This window comes from Callionymus lyra, chromosome 3 (assembly GCF_982586985.1).
Source record: "Callionymus lyra chromosome 3, fCalLyr1.hap1.1, whole genome shotgun sequence".
NCBI lineage: Eukaryota > Metazoa > Chordata > Actinopteri > Syngnathiformes > Callionymidae > Callionymus > Callionymus lyra.
In genome coordinates, this window is record NC_141820.1 from 8335348 (window position 1) to 8363251 (window position 27904).

A 27904-nucleotide genomic window follows, 5' to 3' on the forward strand; every position below is an offset into this window, starting at 1 on the left:
CATCGATTATATCAAACGCAATTTATGTTTTTATGAATTCTATCAGTTGTTATCCTTCTATAAATAACGTTTTTCTTTAAAAAAAAAAAAAAAAAATGAATCATTCCACTTACCAGAGTAAAATTATTTTATTAAGTGATTTACAATTTCAAACGATACAAAGTAGAAGAAAATAAAAATAAATTAACTGGTTTAAATATGATGAACATTCTTCACTTAATGCATCTATGAAGACATGATTCATGAATAGTGTGAATGTAAGAATTACAAAAAAAAAACTACAGAATCACAATCTGAAGAACGTGTCATTAGCGTAAACAGTCATTAGTTGAGAAAAACCGTCTTGGGCTGCAATTTCTTCCGATATCAGTATATATTGAAAATAAAAAGTCTTAAAACATGCATAGTCCAAAACACACAGAAGAGACACCAACGGCCAGAAGACAACCATCAACATAACCGTGTCAGCATCAGAGAAATAAAGTCAGTTAAATAATTAACATCTGAGTGCAACAAAACAAACGTAAAAAAGGAGCATGTGGTCATTTAAAATCTAGTAGAGGGTCCATAGATGCTACTTGATATTATACGAGCAGACGCTGGTTTAGCTTCAGCGTCGATTATTCGTATGAAAAAAGACGATGACTGAATATTTGTGTGGATTGTGTTCAGACAAGCAAGTGTAACATGAAGCATCAGAATTAATACAGCAGCTCCTGAATCTGACACGATTGGAATCAATGACTTGATCATTGGAGAACTCTTGCAAAAACAGTCGCTGCTTTGTCAATATTAAAAGTCAATGACGTCCCTGCTTGTTTTAGATCTACTTAAGGATGTCACTTGAGCCCCATTTTAAACATCACAGTTATGCTCATGTTGACATCATGTGACGCTGACAACGGTCAAACATTTCAAAATAAAACGCGACTCCAGACAAAGAAGGTCGTTATACGAGCGCAAAAAAATCATCCGTGTCCTCTCCCAGGACGTCAAGCAGTTTCTTTTCTGTCAAACCTGATTTAAAAAGATAATAATAATTAACTGAGGATAACTTTACAGCATCAGTTTTGCACACATGCTCCTCAAAAACAACATTTTAACGAGAGAAACAAAAATCAACATTAGGACGATTGAAAAGCCCTTTTTTTTTTTTGCGAACCCGTGTAAATAGAGTCGGCAAACATTCACGTGTAACAGTCAAAAGTCTGAAATGTAATTTCATTTGAGTCGTCTTGTTAAAAAGGAGTCGAATCCCTGCTTGGATTTCCTGAAATGAGTGTCGAAGCTACACGCGTGTGCACATTAGGAATGTTTGCTCACTGAAACAAATGAATCATTATGTACAGACTGAGGATCGAGGGAGAAAAGTTGTGATTAAAAAAAAAACATGAAACATGCGTTTGACGTCCAGGTGTTGTGATCGACTCCGGGACAAAAGGTTGGTTTCTTCATCCAAACTAGAATATAAATATGTTTAAGGCATTCTCTAAGTGGACAGTGTTCTCTTGATTGTCTTTGGTCTTTCTATTTACACGGTTTCATCCTCTCGGGTTCCACCGACTGAGGCTGGTCCGGATTTTAAAATGCTTGTTTTCTTTGACCTCTGAAGGTCGGCGGAGGCAGATCACCCGAAGAAGAACATTCAGAACTCGCCTGAACAACAGCCATGTGATCAGGGGGGGGGGGGTTAAAAAAACAAAAAAGAAGGTCCCTTAATGGTTTGAAAACCTGATTTTAGGGACCAGGGAGAGGTTTTGAAGGGTTTAGAAGTTCTGTTGCCGTCGCTTCTTGGCGTCCATGGCGTCCAGGATGGGCTGTCGCTTGGCCGTGTATCGCTGACGCAGCTCTTCGATCTCTCGCTCCATCATGGGGTCGAGGGCGCTCAGGCGCATCTGCAGCTCCTCGAAGTCCAGGTTCTTTAACTGCAGGAAGAGAACGGATTTTGGTGAGGAGGATCCAAGCTTCACAAAGTAGTTTAAATGAGCTTCAAATACAGTAGTATCAAGTGTTTTACAGCTTGAAAACAAATAATGCATCAGCTTTTATTTCCAAAACTATTCCTGAAAGATACTTTTAAAAGATACACAATTTATAAGATCAATTCTAACACAAATAAAAAACGTTTTAGCCTCATTTTTAAGTCATCTATTTCATCTATAAAGGCACTTTTGTTCTACATCTTACACTCCATCACAGTGTTAAAATAATCAGAGGAATTTTTTGTCAATATACACGTTTTGCTTATATCCTCTCATGATGTCGACGACCTTTAGTAAATCGCTGACATCCTCTGTAGATCAGATCATGTGATTTTATTCCTTTAAAGTAATGGTCTATGTTACAGTGTCACAGCGAAGTGGATTTAATAGTTTTGATGGATGGTAACACTTTACTTTGAAGGTGTCCAAGCCTGTCATAAACATGACATGGGACGTCCCATGAAGGTGAATTATACTTTGAATGAAAGCTCATAATACATGTCATGACTCGTTCACACAGGCTTATGAGTAATTAAGGAAGTCATTATTTGTCAAGATCTTTCTCAGACCAGGGTCACAAAGCTCTTGAACAATCGTTGGGTTGACTTTATCATTGGAATATGTCTCATACAATAAATAAAAAGTTAGTGTTAAATATTGGTTGAATAAAGAGTGACGGCGCAGAGTTCCGTAAACTCTATTAAATTGAAATCCCACAATCTTCAGGACGATCAATGATGACACAAAATACATTTAACAAGTTTAGTTTAGTCAGAAAAACATTAAATGCTTTACTAATTTACTTTAAAATCAAATGATTTCTTTTCTTTCTTTTTTCTTTACAAAAAATAAATAAAATTACTTTTAATTAAAGTGCAATGTTATCTCAAAGGTTATATATATATATATATATATATATATATATATTTAACATCAGCGTTGTGACTCATTTTGTCTTTAAATCAAAGTTTAAAGTGAAATTAAACACTGACAGATACTGGATATTACATGTTGATTCAGGACGTTTGTTAATGCACTTAATTGATAATATAAGTGAACATTTGTTGTTCATATTTTGAGAAACACTTTCCTACAAACACTTTCAAGTTTGACTAGAGGAAGTATTTGTTCATTGATTTGTTGTAAAAGCCAGAAAAAGTATTTTTTCAATATATTGTCGTTACTACAGTATATATCGTATCGTCACACATGCATTGTGATGCGCATCATGTCGCCAGATTCTAGCTCTAAGAACGAGTCAATTAATATGATAACTGGCGCCACTTATTGGCTACAATTAAGAACTACAGTTATGATCATTAACTACATGAGTCAAAAAAAGACAAGTTCATTTTGGTGAAGACACTCAAAGAACTAAGTGTCACCATCATGAGACACCTGAACATAGATATAGACGCTTCAAGTTTGAATCTATGCAACTGAACCTCCACCGACGGCTACAAAATGTATCGACAATAACCACATACTTCTCCTGCAGGAATCACGCAAATCAAGTCTTGATCACATGATTAACTTCTGGTCAGAGCATGTTTTATACTTCCGTCTTTGCAAAAGAACCAAAGTTGTTTTTTGTCAGTTTCAATCAGAAAATTACCATATTTTCCGGACTATAAGTGGCTCCGGAGTACAAGTCACTCCAGCCATAAAATGCATCATAAAGAAGGAAAAAACATATACAAGTCGCACTGGAGTATAAGTCGCATTTTTGGGGGAAATTTATTTGATAAAATCCAACACCAAGAACAGACATGTCAATTGTATTTTACGTTATATGACACAACTGAGAACCTGGTATGTTAACATAACATATTAAGAGTTATTCAAATAACTCAAATCCAATTAAATCTTCATCCTCGGTGTCACTTTTAAACAACTCCTCTAACTCCGGAGGTAGAAGATGCGGCGCTTCCTCTTCTACGTAGAAATTATCAACACAGGCCTAGAGCGCCCTCTTGAGGTTTAGTGTGAAATGATATACCGGTAATAATGCGTTAATAATTTCACACATAAGTCACTCCAGAGTATAAGTCGCACCCCCGGACAAACTATGAAAAAAACTGCGACTTAAAGTCCGGAAAATACGGTACGGTACTTGTTTGCTAGAAATCAAACGATGAGTGAAAACACTTTACAGCTAAATGTGGACAAAACTGAAACACTGGTTATTGCTCCTGATGATAAGGTTCCAGGGTTGAGTCAGTACTTGGGTGACTTAGGTCAGTCTGTCAAACTGAGCCTGAGAAACCTGGGTGTTGTATTTGACAAAGACATGTCTCTTGTTCAACACTGTAGAAAACTGACCAGAAACTGTTTCCTTCAACTGAGAAAAATCTCTAAACTTAGGAAAATGTTGTCGGAACATGATCTGGAGCTTGTAATCCATGTTTGTTTCTTCTCGTCTGGACTATTGTAACAGTTTGTTTTCATGTCTTAACAAGAAGGATCTGTCTCGTCTGCAGTTGATACAAAACTCTGCAGCGAGAATTCTGACCCGCTCAAGTAGAAGAACTCACATCTCTCCGGTCCTTAAAACTCTTCACTGGCTTCCAGTTTCTTTCAAAAATTAAAATTCTGGTTCTTACTTTCAGATCTATTCATGGTCAGGCTCCTCCTTACATCACTGATCTGATCCAGCCTTACACCCCAGCTCGGGCTCTGAGGTCTGTGGATCAAAATCTACTTATGGTTCCACGCACACGGCTCAGGACCAGAGGAGAGAAATCTTTTCAGGCTGTTGCTCCTAAGCTTTGGAACGATCTTCTTCTCTCTTTGCTCTTGATGGATCTACTGACTCCTTTAAGAAACATCTTAAGACGTTTCTATTTGTTCAGGCTTTTACTTGAATTTCTCGAACTCCTGTGTTGTTCTCAGTATTATCTTGATCTTTAAAGTATGTACTTTTTTGAGTATTGTTTTGATTGTTTAAGCGCTTTGTGACCCTGGTCTGGAAAAGCGCTATATAAATAAATATTACTTACTTACTTACTTACTCAAAATCAAACGATTTGGAAAACAAGGGTCAAAGTACGGGAATCTTTCGGAAATCTACTCACAAAGTCAAAGTCTCCATCCTGAGGAACCTTCCAGTTGTCGGGGAAGATGTTCTTGGACTGGATGCGGTACCCGGGCTGCTCCTGGGGCTGGTTGTGGTTGTAGTTCTCGTGCAGCTGCGCAGCTTTGTTAGAGTCCTGCTTGTCGAAGTAGTCCATGAAGGAGGGACGCATGGGGAGCTGCGGGGTGGCATGTCCTGAGGATGAGGAGGTTTTATTGATGAGACTCAACACCTGAGATCTTTTTAAAATGTTTAAAAAAAATACTGACTCCTCATGGATCCCTGGTCTTCCTCCTCATCTTCATCATCACTGTTGATGACCATAGTTCCCAGGTCAGACTCCAGCATGGTGCTGCCGTGCTCGATCATGGTCTGTGCGCCGTCGCTCATGGTGCTGTTGGCCCTCATGGTTCCGGCACCCTCTGATCCAGACTTCACCATCGTGTGAGAGTCCACCTCAGTTTCCTCTTCCTGTCGACCACGAGACCAGTGAGTCAAACTGTGACTAATGGAAGTCAGTGATGGAATTGAAAATGTTAACCTTTGATTAAAGAAACGTATCTAAATATATAGATGTTCTTTTTTTTAAAGCAATGAGTTTTAGTATTTTTTAGGTTTTCACTCAATCATTTCTATATTGACATTTTTTTGTTCATTAATTAAATACAATAAATTGAATATTTTCATAAGAGTGTCTTCAGTATATATATATATATATATATATATATATATATATATATATATATATAAGTAGATTGGTTGTTTTTTTTGTATCGTCTTGTGGCACTACTAAACGAACATTTGTATATTGAATTAAAAAAGGGAAATTAAGAAATGTTAAATGCTGAGATGGCAGAATGTACTTCCATCAAAAAAACTTTTTTCTTTATGGTTGAACTTGAGAAAATGTACCGAGTTGTCGTCCTCCTCCTCCAGTTCTCTCTGCTGCTCCTGCTGTCTTTTCGCCTTCATCTCCATCGCCTCCGTGATCAAGTCCCTCAGGATGGAGACGGGCTTGGCCTGGCAGATGAACGGATGCTGGAGACACAAGAGCAGAAAATGTTACAACAATATTTGTCAGAGTTGGAGGAAAATGTGTGATTGTGTTTCAGTAGAAACAGAACGATCACTGGAAGTGTAAAGAGTTACGTTCATGTGTGATTTTTTTTTTCTCACCTGTAAGAGCTGCGTTGCTGTTGCTCTCTGCTCAGGATTCTTTACCAAACACTTTTTCACAAAATCTGTGAAGTCATCGGACCAGAGCTCTGGCTTTCTGAACGTAGGCGGAGGATTTGTCGGGATCATGAAGATCGCCTGATCAGGGAAGACGAGATAATTGTTTGGAAAATATAGATATTATACACGCATTTAAACCTCATGAATTACACTCACCCTCATGGGATGAATGTCTGCATAGGGAGGTTTGCCCTCCGCCATTTCAATGGAAGTGATTCCAAGTGACCAGATGTCGGCCACGCAGTTGTAGCCGATCTCCTGGATCACCTCTGGGGCCATCCAGAACGGTGTTCCGATGACGGTGTTTCTCTTCGCCATGGTGTCCTTCAAATAATATTTATGTCAATAGGGTACCTTTCTCCCAATACTGATTCAATAAACAGTTATTTAGTCTTGAACTTTACTACTCAAAAAACATAGTTCTTACCGTTAGTTGTCCTGCCACTCCGAAGTCCGCTAGCTTAGCGTGACCCTCTGTGTTGAGGAGGATGTTGCCGGCCTTGATGTCACGATGGATCTTCCTCATGAAGTGAAGGTATTCAAGACCCTTCAGTGTCGACTTGAGAATTGTTGCAATCTCATCCTCGGTCAGCTGGAGGTTAAAGTGAATCACTTTTTACAAAGTAGTTTGATTAAAAAATGCAAAACATGTTTTAGCAACTTTAAGAAATAAGTCAACTTTGATATCAATGATCTCCTTAGTTAACGATGGAAATGTTTTTAATTTTGTTGAGTGAACTGGTTTTTAAAAATCGGTTCTCTGTTTTTAAATTGTTACTTAATCTAAGGACGTGTAGTTTACAAAAACTATTACGATAGAAAGGATGGATTCGTAACGATTAATATTATCCAACTATACAATTAAAAAGAACTAGAACATTATATTTATTGGTTTGGATGAAAGCGGTAAAACTAAAACGGAATGTATGGTACAGCACTGTCGTTTCACTTTGACAAAAAGTAAGTTAGTAAGTAATTTATATTTGTAGAGCCCTTTTCAGACCAGTAATAAAGGAGATTCTGATTATATCAAACATGATATTACAGAATGAAATACTAAAATCATTTAGTAATTTCTGGGAAACACAACCCAGTGTCAACACCTACAGTTTTGTTGCGAAGACGAATGATGTCAGAGACAGATCCAGCTCCACAGTATTCCATGACGATCCAGAGGTCTGTATTTTTGAAGTAGCTTCCATAGTACTTGACTACATACGGGCTGTTGCCAAACAGAAAGAAGATAAATGAATGAAAGTGGAAGGAGTTTCTTCCCCTCTGACACAATGACAATCTAAGAAACAAGAAGAAATATTTGAGTGAGTTTCTAACCTGTCACACTGTTGCATTATAGAAATCTCTTTGATGATCTCCTGCAGATCCGACTCCACCGGGACCTGCTTGATGGCCACAACCTGCCCAGACTCCTTGTGAATGGCCTTAAATACACTGCCATAGGAACTGTATCGAGAAAACAATCAGAATCACCAAGTAGAAACGCAACACAATTACAATACCTGTTACTGTAACATAGCTTTTACTGTTAATTATGTATATCAATTTTCTTTAACTTATTATATTTTAGCCATTCAATTTTTTTTACTTGAAAAATACTTCATTTCGGAAATTTTGTGACAGACACACTAAAACAAGACTCACAACATGTAAGGCGTGGGCAGAATTGTACGGACACAAAAGAATAGTATCATCAGGGCACAGGAGAAACCTATTTCCGGTCCAATATATGTTATTAGTAAATAATAAAATATAATAACAAATCCATATTTAAAATACAATAAAATATGGAGGAAGAAGTAACATCTTTTTGATTATCTTTTTTTTACTGTGGCGTGTAGAGCTGGGACTCGAGGATATTCAAGCGTGCTTGACCTGAGCAGATAGAGGACGAATCTTTTTTGATTTATTTCATCTTTTTAAGTCCTTTGTTGTTGAATAATTCCTCAAAACTGGTGAATTTCAACCCGGCTATGTCCGAGGCAACTCGCACCATTTTTCTAAGGCTCAGACGAGTGTACGGGACATTACAGACGATACATGGTACACGTCTGTTCCATTGTGGAAATGAAAGTAACTCATATCTCCTTACCCTTCACCCAGTTTCTCCAACACGTCGAACACTTCCTCCGGTTGTTTGGTTAAGCTGTCCTCACTCAGCTTCTTCAATTTGCTGAAAGGTCATTCACATTAGTTTCCATAAGAAAAAACACAGAATTTTAAATCAAAACGTCCAAACAATTGGTATTTTTAATAGTAGGAGGATATTCACACCTGAAAACACAACCCCAAAACTTTATACTTATGTTATGTTTATACTCATACTTATGTTATGTTATTTTAAGACATATTCCTGACAACGTATATGCCAAAAAGTAGAATACCTTAAGCCTTATTTACAATGCTTGACTAAATACGGTGTTGGCATCTTGGAAAATGTTTTAAATGGATCAGACTTACTTCCAACAGCAATTTAAGACAACTAAACCCCTGAATGAATAATTAGCATTAGCTAAACTACGATTACTACCAATGCTACATTAGCAACCGAGCTAGCAACAAAACAATCCGTTCTCTTGCAGCAAAAATAACGACGAACCTCTTCGGCGCTGACGACTCCATGGTGGATTTCGGTCCGATGATAAAAATAAAAGTTACACTAGATATTGGTTCGTTGTACTTAAAGTTGAAATCGAAACGTGACCATTGCCAACAACACAGTCGCTATGAAGGCAGGGCCAGCTGAGTCCGCGGCTGTCAGGTGACTGATGTGTCCGGTCGACCCCTGCTGGACTGGAGCGGAACTGACACAACACGCAGGAGTTTTTGATTTTTGACACAGTTTACTGGACAAATTGAATGTGCTATAAAAATAGAAATGAAACAAAAACCAATTAACGTGTAATGCGTTCGTTTTATTATTCTGCTATTTTTAGATTATATGGTTTTATACGCAGAAGATTTTTTTGGCCAATCACAACTTACCTTACTCATACGACCGAAAGGCAACACTGCGCATGCGCTCTAACACATGGAAGCAGAAGCTAACAGCTAGCTCACAAAGCTCGGTGAGTTTTTTTTTAATTTCTCACGGAAATACAACCCATTTCAAAAAGTAAATGTGCTTTTTTTATTTTCTTGTCTGTGATCAATAATTGTACGTCGTGTTACAGAAGCAGTCATGGAGCAACAGAAAGACGTTCAGCCACCGAAGCAGATGCCCATGATTTACATCTGTGGAGGTACTTTTGTGTTTTAAACTTCTTTTTATTCCCTCAAAAAAACCTTGTTGGCAAATATTTGATCGCTGTTTAAGAAGTATTTACACATCTGTGTATTAGAGTCTCGAGTTGTGGTGTCTGTATTAATCATATAGACTAGGTTCTCGTATAAAAAAATGGAGATAAATTGATTTATATTAAACTAATAATATATTAGGTCTTGAAAAGACGAAATCAGTTATTAAACTATCAAGTTATGGATGATTCAAATGTACTGGTCAACGTCTTAATACTAAAGCAATAGAAAACAATATTTAAGGTTTGACTCTTTTTTTCTTTTCAATCCTACTTTAAAAATGTCAACTTTCTTTATATTTACCCTCGTTTAAAATGGTTTGTATCCATGCAAAGCTTGCTAAACAAATGCACAGATAGAAGAGGTTTCAGTTTGTCATAATGATGTTAATAATTATTTTTTTATCAATTAATCAACATTAAATTATAAAGAATTGTCCCAAAATATGCATTAAAAAAAATAGTTTATAGCCAAGATTGAACAAACAGGCCATAAGATGTTTAAATATTCAGTCAGTTACAGTGTATTTTTATTGAATAAATTCAAGAAAGCGAAATGATATTTCAGTAATAATGGCCGGTCAGACTCGAGTAAGGTATATTTACATCGTTAAAAATATAGATAACTATGAAGTTAACCCTTGTGTTACCTCCACCTCCACCTCTTCATATGTATTATTGAAACCATGGAGGTCGTTGACCTTGACCCAGATACAACACAAGGGATACCACAAACACACTTGTTTTCAGACATTTTGGTCACCTTGACCTCGAGACAACACAAGGGATACCACAAAAACATTTGTTTTCAGGCCTAAGGGGTCACCTTGACCCAGAGAAAACACAAGAGATACCACAAACACATTTGTTTTCAGGCCTTCGGGTCACCTTGACCCAGATATAACACAAGGCTTGATGGATCTACTGACTCCTTTTAAGAAACATCTTAAGATTTTATTTGTTCAGGCTTTCCCTTGATTTTCTGGAACTCCTGTTGTGTTATCAGTTTTATCTTGATCTTTAAAGTATATACTTTATTGAATATTGTTTTGATTGTTTAAGCGCTTTGTGACCCTGGTCTTGAAAAGCACTATATAAATAAAAATGACTTACTTACTTACATATGCATTTGTTTTCAGGCCTTCGGGTCATCTTGACCCTGAGACAACACAAGGGTTTAAAAGGGAAAACTGTACTAGTGTCTCAAGAACAAAGATTAACACTCGTTTAATATCATGTATTTTTACTCTACACGTCTTCATGTATGTCAATAATAATAAACATCTACATGTTCTTGCAGAATGTCACGCTGAAAATGAAATCAAGGCTCGAGATCCTATCCGATGCAGAGAGTGTGGTTACAGGATCATGTACAAGAAGAGAACCAAAAGATGTATCCTTTTTTATACTTTGAAGTTACTCATTCTTTCAACTCTTTGGGTTCTTTTGTCCTTAACTTTGGTGTCACAGTGGTGGTGTTTGACGCCCGGTGAAGAGTCATCTCTTGTTCCATGTAAATAAATCCCTTTGATACTAACAAGTGTTTTTGGTTGATTATTACATTGTTGTAAATGGTTCTTTTCAATTTCATTCCCAGAGTCAGAGTTTCTGTAGCTCTTTGTACTGATGTCAAAGAGACAGTAATTACCAACAGAACATTGATGTTATTTAGGAATATTTAATCCATCAAAGGATTCGTGAAGAACCGTCTTTAAATCAAGCGGAAACTGATGTAAGCAAAGCAAAGACTCAATCAATTCTCTACATGTCAAGATCTTTTTCAAAATAAAATAAAAGGTTTTATACGTCAAATAACGTATTTAGCTATATTTTGTTGCCTTTTTGGCGTCAGGATCCATTTTTAAAAAGTTAGCTCCACTGTTACATTTTAACACACTAAGATATATATTCATTCATTGTGAATAAAAATGAAATTTGTAATTCCTGTATAAATTTTTTTTTGTTTGTTTGTAAATCAATGAGTAATTGCATTCAAAATTATAGAGAAACAGATGGAAAACTATAGATCATAAATAAAAATATACTGTATATATAATAATTATAATACATTTTATTTCGAGGCGCCTTTCTTGTCACTCAAGGTCGCCTTACATTAAAAAAATATAAGGCGAATAAAATATAGATACAATTTCATCTATATTGTTTATAGATAATATTTATAAACTTTATATAGTGTTGATAAAATTAAATGGAAGGGGTTCCACCTCTGCTTGAAGAAGGCTGTAAACCTGTAAAAATGTCCAGGAATTTATCAATTAATGTTGATTTTAAATAAAGATTCAACATGAAACGTGTCAGTTGTGAAGTCGATCTTTGACTTAAATATATATTATAATCTATACAGTATATATATATATATATATATATATATATATATATATAAAATCTATTTATGGTCATATTTGTAGTCAATAAATACTTTTATTTTTAAATCCTTTTATTTCGCTCTATATTTACAAACAAGGGGGTCCTTGAGTTCGGGGTTCCTCTCTCCGCCCTTAGTGATGACGCAGTTGAACACGCGTCGCAGTGGGCGTGTCCTAAAGTAATCCCGGGCGACGGACGCTGCGGTCTTGTTGTGTTCTGGAGGCTGGAGGAGGGTCAACCTTCATGGGGAACTCTCAGGAGAAGCCCCCGGGGAGCGCGGGAGGGAGGACGAAACCGGACCGATCCACTTCTGGGACCACCAACAGAACGAGCAGGGACCGAACCAGCACCGGAAGTCCTCACCCGGGGCCACAGGAGCGGCTCAGCAACGGCTCTCGGGGACCCGCGGAGGAGGCGAGCCCGGAGGAGGACACAAGTTACCTGGACGCTCCTGCCGGATCTCTGCCTCCTCACCTGGCCCGCCTCAAGAACGAGGGGAACCACTTGTTCAAACACGGACAGTTCGGGGATGCGATTCAAAAGTACAGCCGGGCCATCGACGGGTGTTCTGGGGCAGGTGAGGAGGACGCGGATCAGTGGTAGTCTTATGTGTGAAGTCAATACAAATATGATTTAAAATAACACAAATATGATTTAAAATTACACAAATCTAATTTAAAATAACACAAATATGATTTAAAATAACACAAATATGATTTAAAATTACACAAATCTCATTTAAAATAACACAAATATGATTTAAAATAACACAAATATGATTTAAAATTACACAAATCTCATTTAAAATAACACAAATATGATTTAAAATAACACAAATATGATTTAAAATTACACAAATCTCATTTAAAATAACACAAATCTCATTTAAAATAACACAAATATGATTTAAAATAACACAAATATGATTTAAATGCTGCGTGACGGACTCAAACACGCACTTAAAGTCCACGGAATGTATTGTCTCCAAGTTAAAGGAATTTTTATTGTCATTTAATTCAATATGAAGGAGTAGAATTCTATCAGAAATAAACCAAACACGAGCAACATTCTTTGAATTTATTTTATTTTTCAACATGTATAACATGTTTTATTATGTACTGCATACAAAAGACAGAAGTGGAAATAAAAAGAAAACAGAACAACAACCATAGATCGAGAAAGGAGAAGGAAGACGTAAAAAAAACGACTTTTGTTTATTTTCCTTTCAATTATTCTTCAGTTTGTTTATGTAAAAATACATAATAAATATACTGCAATACATAACATGTATCTCCTCTCGAATTATCTATATTACACAGTATACCATGATATAGCATAATATATATGCATTTATACGCCGATATCCATAAAAAATACATAACATAAAAGCACTCATAACTATACATAACATGTATCTCCTCTCGTATTATCTATATTACACAGTATATCATGATATAGTATAATATATATATGCATTTATACACCGATATCCATAAAAATACATAATATAAAAGCACTCATAGCCATGCATAACACATATTTCCTCTCGTATTGTCGATATTACACAGTATACCATTATATAGTATAATATATATGCATTTATACACAGATATCCATAAAAAATACATAACATAAAAGCACTCATAGCAATACAAAACATGTATCTCCTCTCGTATTATCTATATTACACAGTATACCATGATGTAGTATAATATATATGCATTTATACGCAGATATCCATTAAGAATACATAACATAAAAGCACCCATAGCAATACATAACATATATTCTGTCTTGTATTGTCTATATTAGACAGTATAATGTGATATAGTATAATATATATGCATATACTAAGCAGATATCCATGTAACACTCATACATTCTGCCTTATTATGTCTGTACATATAATATATAGTAATTTAATTGCAATATAACCATTAACACTTTTCTTTTTCTAGATTTTTACCTCCTTATCCTCATTCATCTCACTTCCATGTTAATGCTGTTGTTAAGACAACATTGTTATCTCCTTTTTTCCATTCATGTGTCTCTGATGTTGTCCTTCATGTCCTGCTGAACTGCACCAGGACCATGTCCTCGGGAAGATCCAAATAGAAACTTAAGTGGCATCAAAATGTTTACAATTTGTCAAAAGTCTTAAAAATATAGACACATGATGAGTAATACTGACTTTCACGTTAGTTTAGAATCTCAAAAAGTATTGGTATCTTCTCCAGTGAGTCTTAAATTTAATTTTGTGATCAATGAAGCCATTATTTCGTCATAATGGACTCTCGTAACCTCTCGTTCGCCCCGATTTCAGAGCAACTTTATAAAGTAATTGAAGTTGAAAACATGATGAGGGACTCACTGCAACTTGGAGAGCAAGTCTTAAATGGTTACTACATATGAAACATTGTCAAGTTTCCTGGTTCAATATCAAACGTAGTCACTGGGCTTCTTCACTGTGCTGCACCACATCCAACACCATAGAGTCTGGATCTGACCACGTTTTACTGAACTTCTCCTGGTGGACTTTAAGAGAAGGTCAGTCGAGCTTTAAGGCCGAAAAATATGTATATTTACCAAACCGCAACAGGAAGTATGAGTCAATCTATTGAGTCATCTGTGTTTGTCCTCCTTCATCAAACTCTTCCGTCAAAGTCCTTCAACGTACAATTTCATCGTTTTGGAAATTCCTGTATAATTCTCGATATCCGTAATCCCTCTGTGAGATGAGGATCTTAAGCATCAACTTCTGCCTTCGATAGAGGAAGTGAGAATAAGTTAAGTAGAACTCGGTTCATTCACAGAGAAAACAAAAGTAAGTCTCTGGCCAAACAGGATTAACAACAGGATTTATTTGGTTATTAGATCAGAGCCTTAAAGACCTCTGATAGTGATTCTTGTTGTAAGAAAAATACACAATAATGCGTTGAAAATGGAGATCGAAGTGACGCAGTAATATTTCCACTTGCCGTTATGAAGAAAAACAGGAAGTAAAACAAACATGTGCTAAAGATAATCTGAAATTGTATGTTTTTCATTAGGATATATTTGGTAAAGATGTAGTTGTAAGTACTGGTATCAGTATGTTAGTGAAATTGTATGTTATTCACAAGGATATATTTGGTAAAGATGTAGTCGTAAGTACTGGTATTAGTATGTTTGTGAAATTGTATGTTCTCCATGAGGATATATTTGGTAAAGATGTAGTTGTAAGTACTGGTATCAGTATGTTAGTGAAATTGTATGTTATTCACAAGGATAAATTTGGTAAAGATGTAGTCGTAAATACTGGTATCAGTATGTTAGTGAAATTTTATGTTCTCCATGAGGATATATTTGGTAAAGATGTAGTCGTAAGTACTGGTATCAGTATGTTAGTGAAATTGTATGTTCTTCACAAGGATATATTTGGTAAAGATGTAGTCGTAAGTACTGGTATTAGTATGTTTGTGAAATTGTATGTTCTCCATGAGGATATATTTGGTAAAGATGTAGTCGTAAGTACTGGTATCAGTATGTTAGTGAAATTGTATGTTATTCACAAGGATATATTTGGTAAAGATGTAGTCGTAAGTACTGGTATCAGTATGTTAGTGAAATTTTATGTTCTCCATGAGGATATATTTGGTAAAGATGTAGTCGTAAGTACTGGTATCAGTATGTTAGTGAAATTGTATGTTCTTCACAAGGATATATTTGGTAAAGATGTAGTCGTAAGTACTGGTATTAGTATGTTTGTGAAATTGTATGTTCTCCATGAGGATATATTTGGTAAAGATGTAGTCGTAAGTACTGGTATCAGTATGTTAGTGAAATTTTATGTTCTCCATGAGGATATATTTGGTAAAGATGTAGTCGTAAGTACTGGTATCAGTATGTTGGTGAAATTTTATGTTCTCCATGAGGATATATTTGGTAAAGATGTAGTCGTAAGTACTGGTATCAGTATGTTAGTGAAATTTTATGTTCTCCATGAGGATATATTTGGTAAAGATGTAGTCGTAAGTACTGGTATCAGTATGTTAGTGAAATTGTATGTTATTCACAAGGATATATTTGGTAAAGATGTAGTCGTAAGTACTGGTATCAGTATGTTAGTGAAATTTTATGTTCTCCATGAGGATATATTTGGTAAAGATGTAGTCGTAAGTACTGGTATCAGTATGTTAGTGAAATTGTATGTTCTTCACAAGGATATATTTGGTAAAGATGTAGTCGTAAGTACTGGTATTAGTATGTTTGTGAAATTGTATGTTCTCCATGAGGATATATTTGGTAAAGATGTAGTCGTAAGTACTGGTATCAGTATGTTAGTGAAATTTTATGTTCTCCATGAGGATATATTTGGTAAAGATGTAGTCGTAAGTACTGGTATCAGTATGTTGGTGAAATTTTATGTTCTCCATGAGGATATATTTGGTAAAGATGTAGTCGTAAGTACTGGTATCAGTATGTTAGTGAAATTTTATGTTCTCCATGAGGATATATTTGGTAAAGATGTAGTCGTAAGTACTGGTATCAGTATGTTGGTGAAATTGTGCGTTCTTCATGAGGATATATTTGGTAAAGATGTAGTCGTAAGTACTGGTATCAGTATGTTGGTGAAATTTTATGTTCTCCATGAGGATATATTTGGTAAAGATGTAGTCGTAAGTACTGGTATCAGTATGTTAGTGAAATTGTATGTTCTCCATGAGGATATATTTGGTAAAGATGTAGTCGTAAGTACTGGTATCAGTATGTTAGTGAAATTTTATGTTCTCCATGAGGATATATTTGGTAAAGATGTAGTCGTAAGTACTGGTATCAGTATGTTGGTGAAAGTGTATGTTCTTCATGAGGATAAATTTGGTAAAAAAAATACAAGTTGTAAGTGCTAAAAGTGCTAAAGTGCTTTTTCTGTCAGCTTTGTAAACATCACTTACACCTCAGTTGACACACATTCAAGGTAAAAAAAAAGGCCCGGGGGCCAAATTCGGCCTGCCAAGTCACGTTACGTGGCCTGCTAGGTGTTTGGCTAAAATCTAAGTGGATTAATGTTCATGAACACTGAATAAACATATATAAATAAACAAAAGAAAACCCTACAAGTAGTTGTGTATTGGCAAGATTCTGGTGATACGATACTTATCATGATACAGGGTCAAATATATCCTATATACTGCGATATATTTTGACACTGTAGTAACAATGATATATTAGTAGTAGTCGTAAATGCTTTCATTTGTTTTCAAACCGAAATACATCCAAACATCAGTTTTAAAAGCTGCCGGAGTCCACTGTATCCTCTCGTCCTCAGTCACCACCAGAATCTCATTCTTTCTTTACCTCTGGAGGATCTATCGACTGCTGCCATCTAGAGGCCGGACGATGAATCACAACACATAAATGAACAAACGCTGTGAATATTTTCACGTTAATGTAACTAAAAATTATTGATAAAGTTATTTGAAATATTGATATAGGGGGGAAAACACTGACATATATTTGGTGTATCGATATTTTCTTACACCACATCATCCCCTGGATCTCGCGGGATTTCATTGTGTCTCTATCTGCGGAGAACGTAACGACCGACGCCATCTAGCGCCTGGTGGTTTAATGGAAACATAAAAATGATGGATGATGGATGGATGGATAGAAAGAACGAAGCGTAAACAGAAGAACAAAGTGCAAGGATGACAAAGTGCAAGTATAAAGAACAAGGATACAAATTAAATAACACAGAAAAGATTACAGATAGATAGATAGATAGATAGATAGATAGATAGATAGATAGATAGATAGATAGATAGATAGATAGATAGATAGAACTTTATTGTAATAGTTTTTCCAATTAGAACACAGCAATACAGACGATAATATTAACATAGAATAGAATAACATCGCCTTTTCACTTCACTCCTGCCCCCAAAACTCAAGAGTTTATCAATTCTAATAGCACGAGGAATGAATGAGTCCCTGAGTCTATTAGTGTTGCATCATGGGAGGAGCGTTCGTGCTCCATCTGCTTCTCTGCTCACTGATGACAGTGTTCAGAGAATGATGTCATCATCATGATGGACAGTAGCAACTGTCAACCAGTGAGAACAACGCAGTGAATATTTGCGTTAAAATAAATTGGATAAGTATATTTTATAAACACTTTACTAAAACATATAAATGATTAAGTATGAGAAAAGTAAAATATGATCTGAAAATCTCTCTCTACATTTATATATTTAATGCTGTTGGATAGTGATACAGTATTGTTAAAAAAAAAAAAAGAAAGTTATATAAGTGTATTGATATTTTCTACTTCCTGTTAGGTAAGTACACGTTTAGTTTGGCCCTCGACTGCTGACACATGTCGGGCCCTTGTGTGAGTGAGCTCGACACTGTGGCGTCATCACCAGCTACTGTAAAACGCTGTCGTCGTTCGAGGCCTGAAGGCGAAACCACTGCTGTTCGTCTCATGTTTGCTTCTCTGTGGCCACAGGCGTCAACACGGACGAGGATCTGAGCGTCCTCTACTCCAACAGAGCCGCCTGCTACCTGAAGGACGGCAGCAGCAGCGACTGCATCGACGACTGCACCAAGTATGAGCGTCGCCTCCACTGTTTCAATCCACGTTCTCGTTCACCGTCACGATCCCCTTCCTTCCCTGCAGGGCGCTGGAGCTCCAGCCCTTCTCGCTGAAGCCTCTGTTGCGCCGAGCCATGGCCTACGAGTCGCTGGAGCGCTACAGGAAGGCTTACGTGGATTATAAAACCGTCCTGCAGATGGACACGGGGGTGCAGGCGGCTCATGACAGCGTCCACAGGTCAGGCGGGTTGATCCGGTCTTAAGTCACAGTGATATAAGAGAGAAAATATTTACATTGAGTTCGTCATATACCGGTATATTGTCGTCAATGTACTGTTAAATGACCAAAGAATTTGATTTCTTCGACCTGATCTTGTCTCGGTTTTAATGTAAACTGTAACCTTCATAAATGTTTTTATATATATATATATATATATATATTATATATATAGGTGTGTCAAACTCGCATATACAGTCGTCTTAAATATTACATTTGGACTATGTTACAAAACAATATATTGATATTTGTTTAAAAAAAACAAGATATAACTTATATTTCACTGATGTTTAATTCAAACTAAAATAAAATAAAAAATCATAAATGTTTAAATACTCATTTTATTCCTCTTTATTTTTAAGCCGCCTTCTTTAAATTTGAACTAAAAGTGTGTGTGTTTGTACAAAACTCTCTTTTCATTGAAATATTTACATTAGAAAATGTACTTAAGCCCCGCCCACTGAAAACACTCTGTTTTTCTGGAGATTAAATCTCGGTGACTATAACCACGCCCACTCTGCTATTATTGGTTGATTGGGAGGTTTAACCCCGCATCATCGATCCCCGAAGTCTCCACCTCCAAGGGACTCGTTGTATAAACAAAGCGAGGGCGTGATTACAGCTGACCGAGAGGAGGAGTGAAGCCATTATTACGTCGTAATGGACTCTCATAACCTCTCGTTCGCCCAGATTTGAATTGAACTTTATAAAGTAATACTTTCAAAACATGGTCATGATGAGGAACTTACTGTATCTTGGAGAGCTGGAGAGATAGATGGATGGATGGATGGATGGATGGATGGATAGATAGAATGATATCCTTAAATCAACATTCAAGTCCATGTCTTGGTGAATAAAAACAACTTTAATTGTAGCTCAGTTTGCTACACTCTGAGCTACTATGAGCCAAATGACAACGGCGTGTTTACTTTTATAACTAATTTCCTGCCTGAAGGATATTATCCAAATTAGAAACAAATCCTCTTTTGGTGACGTGAATCTGGCGTAAAACTTTGCCTCTGTTTTTTCGTGCGAGTTGTCTGAAGGATTTGAATTATTTGTGTTTTTAAAAAAAAATAAAACCACAATACTAGTCTGAAATAAGTGGAACATGTGCTCCATAACACCAACGTCAAACTCTAGTATTCATTGGCTAAAATAACTTTATTATGTGATCCAGGGTTTGACACATGACACATATAGTTATAACTATCTATACCCATGAAATAAATTGACTTACAATTGGTATTACTGTTAATTAAAATGAATTATTTATCTTTATAGAAAAGCAAGAACTTCATTCTTAATTCTCTAACTTTAGACACTAGAACTAAATTTAAAGCAAAAAAGAAAATTGAGTGAACAGTCAGTGTTTACACAAACAGAAGGTCAACATGCTGCTAACATAAAACAAATTTAGATTTAAAAATCGAATGTTTACTCACCTGCAGGCAAACTGCATCTACTGTTCAAACACACACACACGCGCACGCACACACGCACGCACACACACGCACACACACACACACAAACATGCATCAACCAGAAACCTGACATTATGAATGTTACACTAGTAAAAACATTAATGTAGTTAAACGTGGCTTCACTGTGACACTGTGGTTTCAAATATTGTATTTTTATTCAGAAGTCAACAAAATAAAAGCACAAAAAAAGGAATAGAAGGATTTTTAAACAAGCCAAATAAGTCATCATTCATGTGAACTTTATGTTTATCATGTAAACAATGTTTTATCAACATTTATGTTAATAGTGTATGTGATCATTTAAAAGTTTTCAGACTAATGAAACGTGATCATTATAGACACATTAATTTGTACTAGAATTATTTATGTATTGTTACTTCCTGAATACAGTTGAATAGATTATTATTATTACTGTTTCAATTGTTTATTATAATTATTATTATTGTTTTAGTTGTTCATTATTATTGTTATTATTTTTTGATTGCTTTTTATTATTAAAAATTGGATATTATAATTATTATTGTTGTTTTAGTTGTTTATTATTATTGTTTAATTGTTTACTATTATTATTGTTTACATTGGATATTATAATTATTATTGTTTGAATTGCTTATTATGGTAATTATTGTTATAATTGTTTATCATTATTATTATTATTGTTTCAACTGGATATTATAATTATTATTATTGTTGCTATTGTTTTTTTTTATTATTGTTGCTATTGTTGTTATTATTGTTATTATTATTATTATGTTTTCCCCTAATGTTGCTTCAGTCATTGACACATTTTGCTCCTTCCCCAGTGAATTGTAAGGATAATAAAAATAAATAAATCCTTGTAATACACCATAGAAAATGTGACCAAAATGAAACTGTCCACGTTGATTCGAGAGGTAAATGTTCTCCAGAGATGTTGATGACGACCATGTGTTTGTTCAGGATCACGAAGATGCTGATCGAGCAGGACGGTCCTGAGTGGAGGGAGAAGCTCCCGGTGATCCCGGCCGTCCCTCTGTCCGTCCAGCAGAGACACCGAGACAAGCCGCTCAGTGCCGAGGTGGTCCAGGCTCGAGCTGCCAAGGCCGCGCTGGACGAAGGTCGGAGTCAGATTCTCATGTCATCACTGAAAAAACAACACATGAGCATGTATTTGATCACCAGAGACTTGATCCCTCAGCAGATCTGTCCTTCAACGTGATACATTTTAATTTACATGATAGGAAAACAATGTTTTTACAACTTTACTATGGCTTATCAAAGAAAAAATACATTCCATGTACATGTACTCGCATGTATACAACAGTATGTATAAAACATTAACTTTGTTATTTGTTCCCAAACATCATAATTAATAACCGGTTCATCAACCGCTCCGAACTCAAGTAACTTTGACTGGGAGGTTGTTGGAAACTAGACGTTTGTTAAAGATAAAAGTTAGTTGTGGAGTCAGTGTGTGTGTGTGTGTGTGTGTGTGTGTGTGTGTGTGTGGACAGAACATGAATAATGAAGAAGGAAAGTTGATCCGTGAAGTTGTAATGGAACAATACTGGTCATGTTTCCTGGACTGAGCTCATACAAGGATCCACAGCTCAACATAATTGTGCTTCATAATATCTTTATTATATGATCTTCATTCATGATCGTTCTCATGGAGCAGAAGCTCCTCCCCTTCTTTTACCAGCATCACTTCAACTTCAACAGTTTCAACTGTAATCAAACAAGTTTCAACTATAATTAAACAATTTTCAACTATAATCAAATAATTTTAAACTATAATCAAACCATTTTCATCTATAATCAAACAATTTTCAACTATAATCAAACAATTTTCAACTATAATCAAACAATTTTCAACTATAATCAAACAATTTTCAACTATAATCTAACAATTTTCAACTAGAATCAAACAATTTTCAACTAGAATCAAACAAGTTTCAACTAAAATCAAACAAGTTTCAACTATAATCAAAAAAAATATACTGTATATAATTAACATGTGATTATTAACGTGTGTCATGTGAGTATAAATGTGTGTCATGTGAGTATTCATGGGTGTCATGTGATTTTGAATGTGTGTCATGTGATAACTAATGTGTGTAAGTAAGTAAGTAAGTAAGTAAGTAATTTTTATTTGTAAAGCGCTTTTCCAGACCAGGGTCACAAAGCACTTAAACAATAAAAACAATATTCAATAAAGTATATATTTTAAAAGATCAAGATAATACTGAGAACAACACAGGAGTTCCAGAAAATCAAGGAAAAGCCTGAACAAATAGAAACGTCTTAAGATGTTTCTTAAAGGAATCAGTAGATCCATCAAGAGCAAAGAGAGAGAAGATCGTTCCAAAGCTTAGGAGCAACAGTCTGGAAGGATTTCTCTCCTCTGGTCCTGAAGTTCAGGAACCATCAGTAGATTCTGATCCACAGACCTCAGAGCCCGAGCTGGAGTGTAAGTCTGGATCAGATCACTGATGGAAGGTCTGACCATGAATAGATCTGAAAGTATGAACCAGAATTTTAAAGTTGATCCTGAAAGAAACTGGAAGCCAGTGAAGAGTTTTAAGGATCGGAGAAATGTGAGTTCTTCTACCAGAGCGGCTCAGAATTCTCACTGCAGAGTTCTGAATCAACTGCAGACGAGACACATCCTTCTTGTTAAGACATGAAAACAAACTGTTACAATAGTCCAGACGAGAAGAAACAAACGCATGGATTATAAGATCCAGATCATGATGTGACAACATTTTCCTAAGTTTCCAGTTTCTGGTCAGTTTTCTACAGAGTTGAACTAGAGACATGTCTTTATCAAATACAACACCCAGGTTTCTCAGGCTCAGTTTGACAGACTGACCTAAGTCACCCAAGTACTGACTCAACCCTGGAACCTTATCATCAGGAGCAATCACCAGAGTTTCAGTTTTGTCCACATTTAGCTGCGAAGTGTTTTCACTCATTGTTTGATTTCTAGAAAACAATTGACTAAGCTGTGTCATGTGATTATTAATGTGTGTCATGTGAGTATTAATGTGTGTCATGTGAGTATTAATGTGTGTCATGTGATTATTAATGTGTGTCATGTGATTATTAATGTGTGTCATGTGAGTATTAATGTGTGTCATGTGATTATTAATGTGTGTCATGTGAGTATTAATGTGTGTCATGTGATTTCTAATGTGTGTCATGTGATAACTAATGTGTGTCATGTGATTATTAATGTGTGTCATGTGATTATTAATGTGTGTCATGTGAGTATTAATGTGTGTCATGTGAGTATTAATGTGTGTCATGTGATTATTAATGTGTGTCATGTGAGTATTAATGTGTGTCATGTGATTTCTAATGTGTGTCATGTGATAACTAATGTGTGTCCTTCATCTTGTAACGTGTCTCCACAGCCAGAAGAAAAGAATCTCGCTTCACTCTGTCGAAACAGGAAGGAAACGACCTGGTGAAGAAAGGTCTTTTCCAGGAGGCTCTGGTGAAATACAGCGAGTGTGTGAGCATCAAACCTGACGAGTGTTCTCTCTACACCAACAGGTGAGTCACTACCTTCGTCGATCCGAATGACGTGTTGTAAACACCTCAGTGGTGTCATGTAGACGAGTCCAAACGCCCGGATCGATTTGACATCAAAAGAAATTAGGTCAAATTTATTCTCCAAGTAGCAACATATACAGTGGGTACGGAAAGTAATCAGACCTCTTTTTCACTCTTTAGCTGTGTCTCAAATTACTTAGTTAGTTGCGTATTTAGACTTAGTATTTTAGTGCATAAGTGTGTCTCAATTCTTAGTATGTGAAATGTAGTGCTCCATACACACTAGATCAGGGGTATCAAACTGGTCCAGAAAAGGGCCGAGACGGTGCAGGTTTTTGTTCCAACCAGTCAAGCACACATGAGCTAACGAATCAGGCGTCGGCTTAAACAAGCAACACCTGACTGTTAATTAATTGATTACTGTCTTCAGACGCCTGATTGGTTCAACTATATGTGCTTGACTGGTTGGATCCAAAACCTGCACCGGCTTGGCCCTTCTCTGGACCAGTTTGACACCTGTGCACTAGATTGTCACTAAAACGCCCACAAAACTGAGTATGAATCGATGGACACTTTCTACACTAAACGGCTCCATCTTAGTGACGTTGACGTTGTAAACGGATCTGACCCATCGTGGGAGAAGAGCCTTGATGAGAGAGGTGAAGAAAAACCCAAGCAAGTACAGAGATATCCTGATAGAAAACCTTTCCCAGAGTGTTCAGGACCTCAGACTGGGCCGAAGGTTCACCTTCCAACAAGACAATGACCCTAAGCTCACTCAGCTAAAATTACAAAGACCTGGCTTCGGAAATCTTACTTCGTATGTAAGTAATTTATATTTGTAGAGCACTTTTCCAGACCAGGGTCACAAAGCGCTTAAAAAATCCAAACGATACTCAATAAAATATATACTTTAAAGGTCACGAGACAAACACAGGAGTCTCAGAGAATCAAGAAAAAGCTCAAATAAAAGTGTCTTCAGATGTTTCTTGAAGGAGTCAGTAGATCATCAAACACAGATGTTTCTTGAAGGAGTCAGTAGATCATCAAACACAGATGTTTCTAGAAGGAGTCAGTAGATCATCAAACACAGATGTTTCTTGAAGGAGTCAGTAGATCATCAAACACAGATGTTTCTTGAAGGAGTCAGTAGATCATCAAACACAGATGTTTCTTGAAGGAGTCAGTAGATCATCAAACACAGATGTTTCTTGAAGGAGACAGTAGATCATCAAACACAGATGTTTCTTGAAGGAGTCAGTAGATCATCAAACACAGATGTTTCTTGAAGGAGTCAGTAGATCATCAAACACAGATGTTTCTTGAAGGAGTCAGTAGATCATCAAACACAGAGATGGTTCCAAAGCTTAGGAGCAACAGTCTGGAAGGATTTCTCTCCTCTGGTCCTGAAGTTCAGGAACCATCAGTAGATTCTGATCCACAGACCTCAGAGCCCGAGCTTGGGTGTAAGTCTGGATCAGATCACTGATGGAAGGTCTGACCATGAATAGATCTGAAAGTAAGAACCAGAATTTTAAAATGATCCTGAAAGAAACTGGCAGCCTGTGAAGAGTTTTAAGGATCGGAGAAATGTGAGTTCTTCTACTAGAGCGGCTCAGAATTCTGGCTGCAGAGTTTTGTATTAACTGCAGACGAGACACATCCTTCTTGTTCACACATGAAAACAAACTGTTACAATAGTCCAGGCGAGAAGAAACAAACGCATGGATGATTAGATCCAGATCATGTTGTGACAACATTTTCCTAAGTGTAGAAAAATGTTAAAAATGAAAATGATTTTAGAGAATGGCTGCAATGAAGAAAAAAAAGGGAAAAATTCAAAAAGGGTCTGATTACTTTTCCATCTGGAAGTTACATTCTTCACAGTCGTCGGTAACAATATTTATATGTTGAGAGGTCACTTTGAAAACAAATGTGTTTGTGGTATCCCTTGTGTTATCTCAGGTTCAAGGTGACCGATAGGCCCAAAAACAGAACCAACTGTAGAAGCTTGTTCTTGCTGTTTTTTAGTTGTATCAACATGACGTCTTCTCACTCCTCCAGAGCAATATGTCTGCTGAGGCTGGGCAGGTTCGAGGAGGCCCGGCAGGACTGCGACTCGGCGCTCCGGCTGGAGCCGGGCAACAAGAAAGCCTTCTACAGACGAGCGCTGGCTTACAAAGGTTTACAGGTGAGGACGAGATCACGGGTCGGAACAGAGGGATGTTAATGTGATTATTGACTTACCCGTTAATCGCTCTGTCCCCGGGCAGGACTTCCTGTCGGCCAGCGGTGACCTTCAGGAGGTCCTGCAGCTCGACCCCAATGTCAGAGAGGCCGAGCAGGAGCTGGAGGAGGTGACGCGCCTGCTGAGACAGAGCCTGCTGGACGGGTCAGTCACGGTGAGTCCAGAACAAGAACTTGGATTATTGTTTGATCGATCTGGCTCCTCAACGACCCGAGTATTAAATATAACAAACATGTTGATATTCAATAGTTTATTACGTATAATTGTTTTCAAATCAGTTTTTTATCAAGAAGGTTTTTCATTTGTAAAGTCAAATAAAAAAAAGAAAAAAAAAGTTTTTAAATATATATGTATATATATGAACATAAATATGTATTTGTTTATACAGTTATCTAATGTAATATATATAATATTTTTATGCACACATATCTATCTACCTATTGCATTATTATATGTATATATAAGCATATAACTGTACATTTTACACAGATATATGTGTGTATATGTTCATATATATATATGTGTGTGATTATATATATGTGTACATGTATGAATATTAATATATATATATATAATTATATGTGTGTGTTTGTGTGTATATGTACATATATGAATGTTTATATTTATGTGTATGCCATTATGTGTATATATACATATATTGTTTATACTCTTATGTGTGTACATGTACATTTATGAATATGAATGTATTTGTTTATATATATATATGTGTGTGTATATATGTACATGTATGAATGTATATATGTATGTATATTTATGCCATTATATGTGTGTATATATTGCTATATGTATATATGCATTTGTATATACATATGTATGTATATCTACAAATATGATACCTATATATGTATTTATTTATACATTTATATTTGCCTGTGTATATCTACAAATTTGAATACATATATATTTGTTTTGAGGATAAATGTGTGTATATTATGTATATATTTATTGCATGTGTCTGTGTCTATGTTCATACATATATATGTATATTTATATATATATATATATATATATATACAATATATATTGTTTATACAGTTACATGTGTGTATATGATCATACAAATGTATTTATGTATTTAGTTAAATGTGTTTATAAATGTTCAGTCTTTCCTACATGACGATCATTTATTATTATAAATAGTTACAGTAAAGTAACTTTGTATTTACCTTGAAGTCACGCTGTTGTCACGTCTTGACCTGCAGGTGTGATCAGGAGAAGAACTTGACCTGCAGGTGTGATCAGGAGAAGAACTTGACCTGCAGGTGTGATCAGGAGAAGAACTTGACCTGCAGGTGTGATCAGGAGAAGAACTTGACCTGGTCAGACGTGGACGACAGACGCTGGTGTTGATCCTGAAGCGTCTTCACCTCCAGACGCTCCTCAACACTGGACCCTCACATCATGGCAGCTCGAGCTGAGAAAACCTCCTCCTCTATGCAGCTTCACGTCTCTCGACAGCAGCGTTGATATGAAGAGTGCCTTAGAGATTTCTACTGTTCACCAGAGCTTTCTGAATGGGATGCATGTTTGTAGTGATGCATGATGGGAGAATTCTGCACTCACTGCTGAGCGTTCTCTGTTGCAGCCTGTTTTTCATCCGTTTCACAGGAATGTTGTTTGTTTCTTGTCTTAATAAAGAACTTGAATGTAAAGATATCTGTATTAGAAAAACACTTCTAAATAATAAAATTCAATAAAAAACAATAATCTAATGTCTTCCTTTCAAAGAGTATTCTCACTGAAAATACTTTTCTTTTTTAACTAGATTCAACAT

At 36.1% G+C, this 27904-nt stretch overlaps 3 protein-coding genes across 5 annotated transcripts; 2 read left to right on the top strand and 1 right to left on the bottom strand.

Moving 5' to 3' along the window:
* Positions 1 to 113: 113 nt before the first annotated feature.
* stk3 (serine/threonine kinase 3 (STE20 homolog, yeast)) lies at positions 114 to 9048 on the bottom strand. The gene is made up of 11 exons (XM_087786319.1): positions 8906 to 9048; positions 8399 to 8479; positions 7624 to 7752; positions 7399 to 7513; positions 6719 to 6883; positions 6448 to 6615; positions 6232 to 6369; positions 5968 to 6093; positions 5325 to 5526; positions 5057 to 5250; positions 114 to 1925 (listed from the first exon to the last, which is right to left on the bottom strand). Exons 1-11 carry the CDS (start codon positions 8926 to 8928, stop codon positions 1767 to 1769), a joined length of 1500 nt encoding a protein of 499 aa, XP_087642445.1. The 5' UTR covers positions 8929 to 9048; the 3' UTR covers positions 114 to 1766.
* A 265-nt stretch (positions 9049 to 9313) lies between these two features.
* Positions 9314 to 11630, top strand: polr2k (RNA polymerase II, I and III subunit K). Of its 2 annotated transcripts, XM_087785670.1 has the most exons (5): positions 9314 to 9374; positions 9480 to 9548; positions 10903 to 10995; positions 11073 to 11115; positions 11200 to 11630. In XM_087785670.1, exons 2-4 carry the CDS (start codon positions 9488 to 9490, stop codon positions 11093 to 11095), a joined length of 177 nt encoding a protein of 58 aa, XP_087641796.1. In that variant the 5' UTR covers positions 9314 to 9374; positions 9480 to 9487; the 3' UTR covers positions 11096 to 11115; positions 11200 to 11630. The 2 variants fall into 2 exon arrangements, with proteins under 2 accessions (XP_087641796.1, XP_087641795.1); XM_087785669.1 differs by lacking the exon at positions 11200 to 11630 and having other exon boundaries at positions 11073 to 11142.
* A 558-nt stretch (positions 11631 to 12188) lies between these two features.
* On the top strand, positions 12189 to 27842 carry spag1a (sperm associated antigen 1a). Of its 2 annotated transcripts, none has more exons than XM_087786323.1 (8): positions 12189 to 12567; positions 18478 to 18577; positions 18649 to 18801; positions 21264 to 21421; positions 23720 to 23861; positions 25926 to 26052; positions 26135 to 26263; positions 27333 to 27842. In XM_087786323.1, the coding sequence occupies exons 1-8, from the start codon at positions 12234 to 12236 to the stop codon at positions 27336 to 27338; spliced, it is 1149 nt and encodes a 382-aa protein (XP_087642449.1). In that variant the 5' UTR covers positions 12189 to 12233; the 3' UTR covers positions 27339 to 27842. The 2 variants fall into 2 exon arrangements, with proteins under 2 accessions (XP_087642449.1, XP_087642450.1); XM_087786324.1 differs by having other exon boundaries at positions 27363 to 27842.
* The last annotated feature ends 62 nt before the right edge of the window (positions 27843 to 27904 follow it).

Bases quoted from the DNA above. Each gene is read 5' to 3' on its own strand.
- stk3 (XM_087786319.1), bottom strand. From the start codon at position 8,928: ATGGAGTCGTCAGCGCCGAAGAG. The intron at 5,251-5,324 runs GTCAGTATTTTT...CCTCATCCTCAG, and splicing joins AGACCAGGGATCCATGAGGA to GACATGCCACCCCGCAGCTC. The intron at 1,926-5,056 runs GTGAGTAGATTT...CTCTTCCTGCAG, and splicing joins AGGATGGAGACTTTGACTTT to TTAAAGAACCTGGACTTCGA.
- polr2k (XM_087785670.1), top strand. From the start codon at position 9,488: ATGGAGCAACAGAAAGACGTTCAGCCACCGAAGCAGATGCCCATGATT. The intron at 9,549-10,902 runs GTACTTTTGTGT...ATGTTCTTGCAG, and splicing joins CATGATTTACATCTGTGGAG to AATGTCACGCTGAAAATGAA. The intron at 10,996-11,072 runs GTATCCTTTTTT...TTGGTGTCACAG, and splicing joins CAAGAAGAGAACCAAAAGAT to TGGTGGTGTTTGACGCCCGG.
- spag1a (XM_087786323.1), top strand. From the start codon at position 12,234: ATGGGGAACTCTCAGGAGAAGCCCCCGGGGAGCGCGGGAGGGAGGACG. The intron at 12,568-18,477 runs GTGAGGAGGACG...CTGTGGCCACAG, and splicing joins CGACGGGTGTTCTGGGGCAG to GCGTCAACACGGACGAGGAT. The intron at 21,422-23,719 runs GTCGGAGTCAGA...GTGTCTCCACAG, and splicing joins CAAGGCCGCGCTGGACGAAG to CCAGAAGAAAAGAATCTCGC.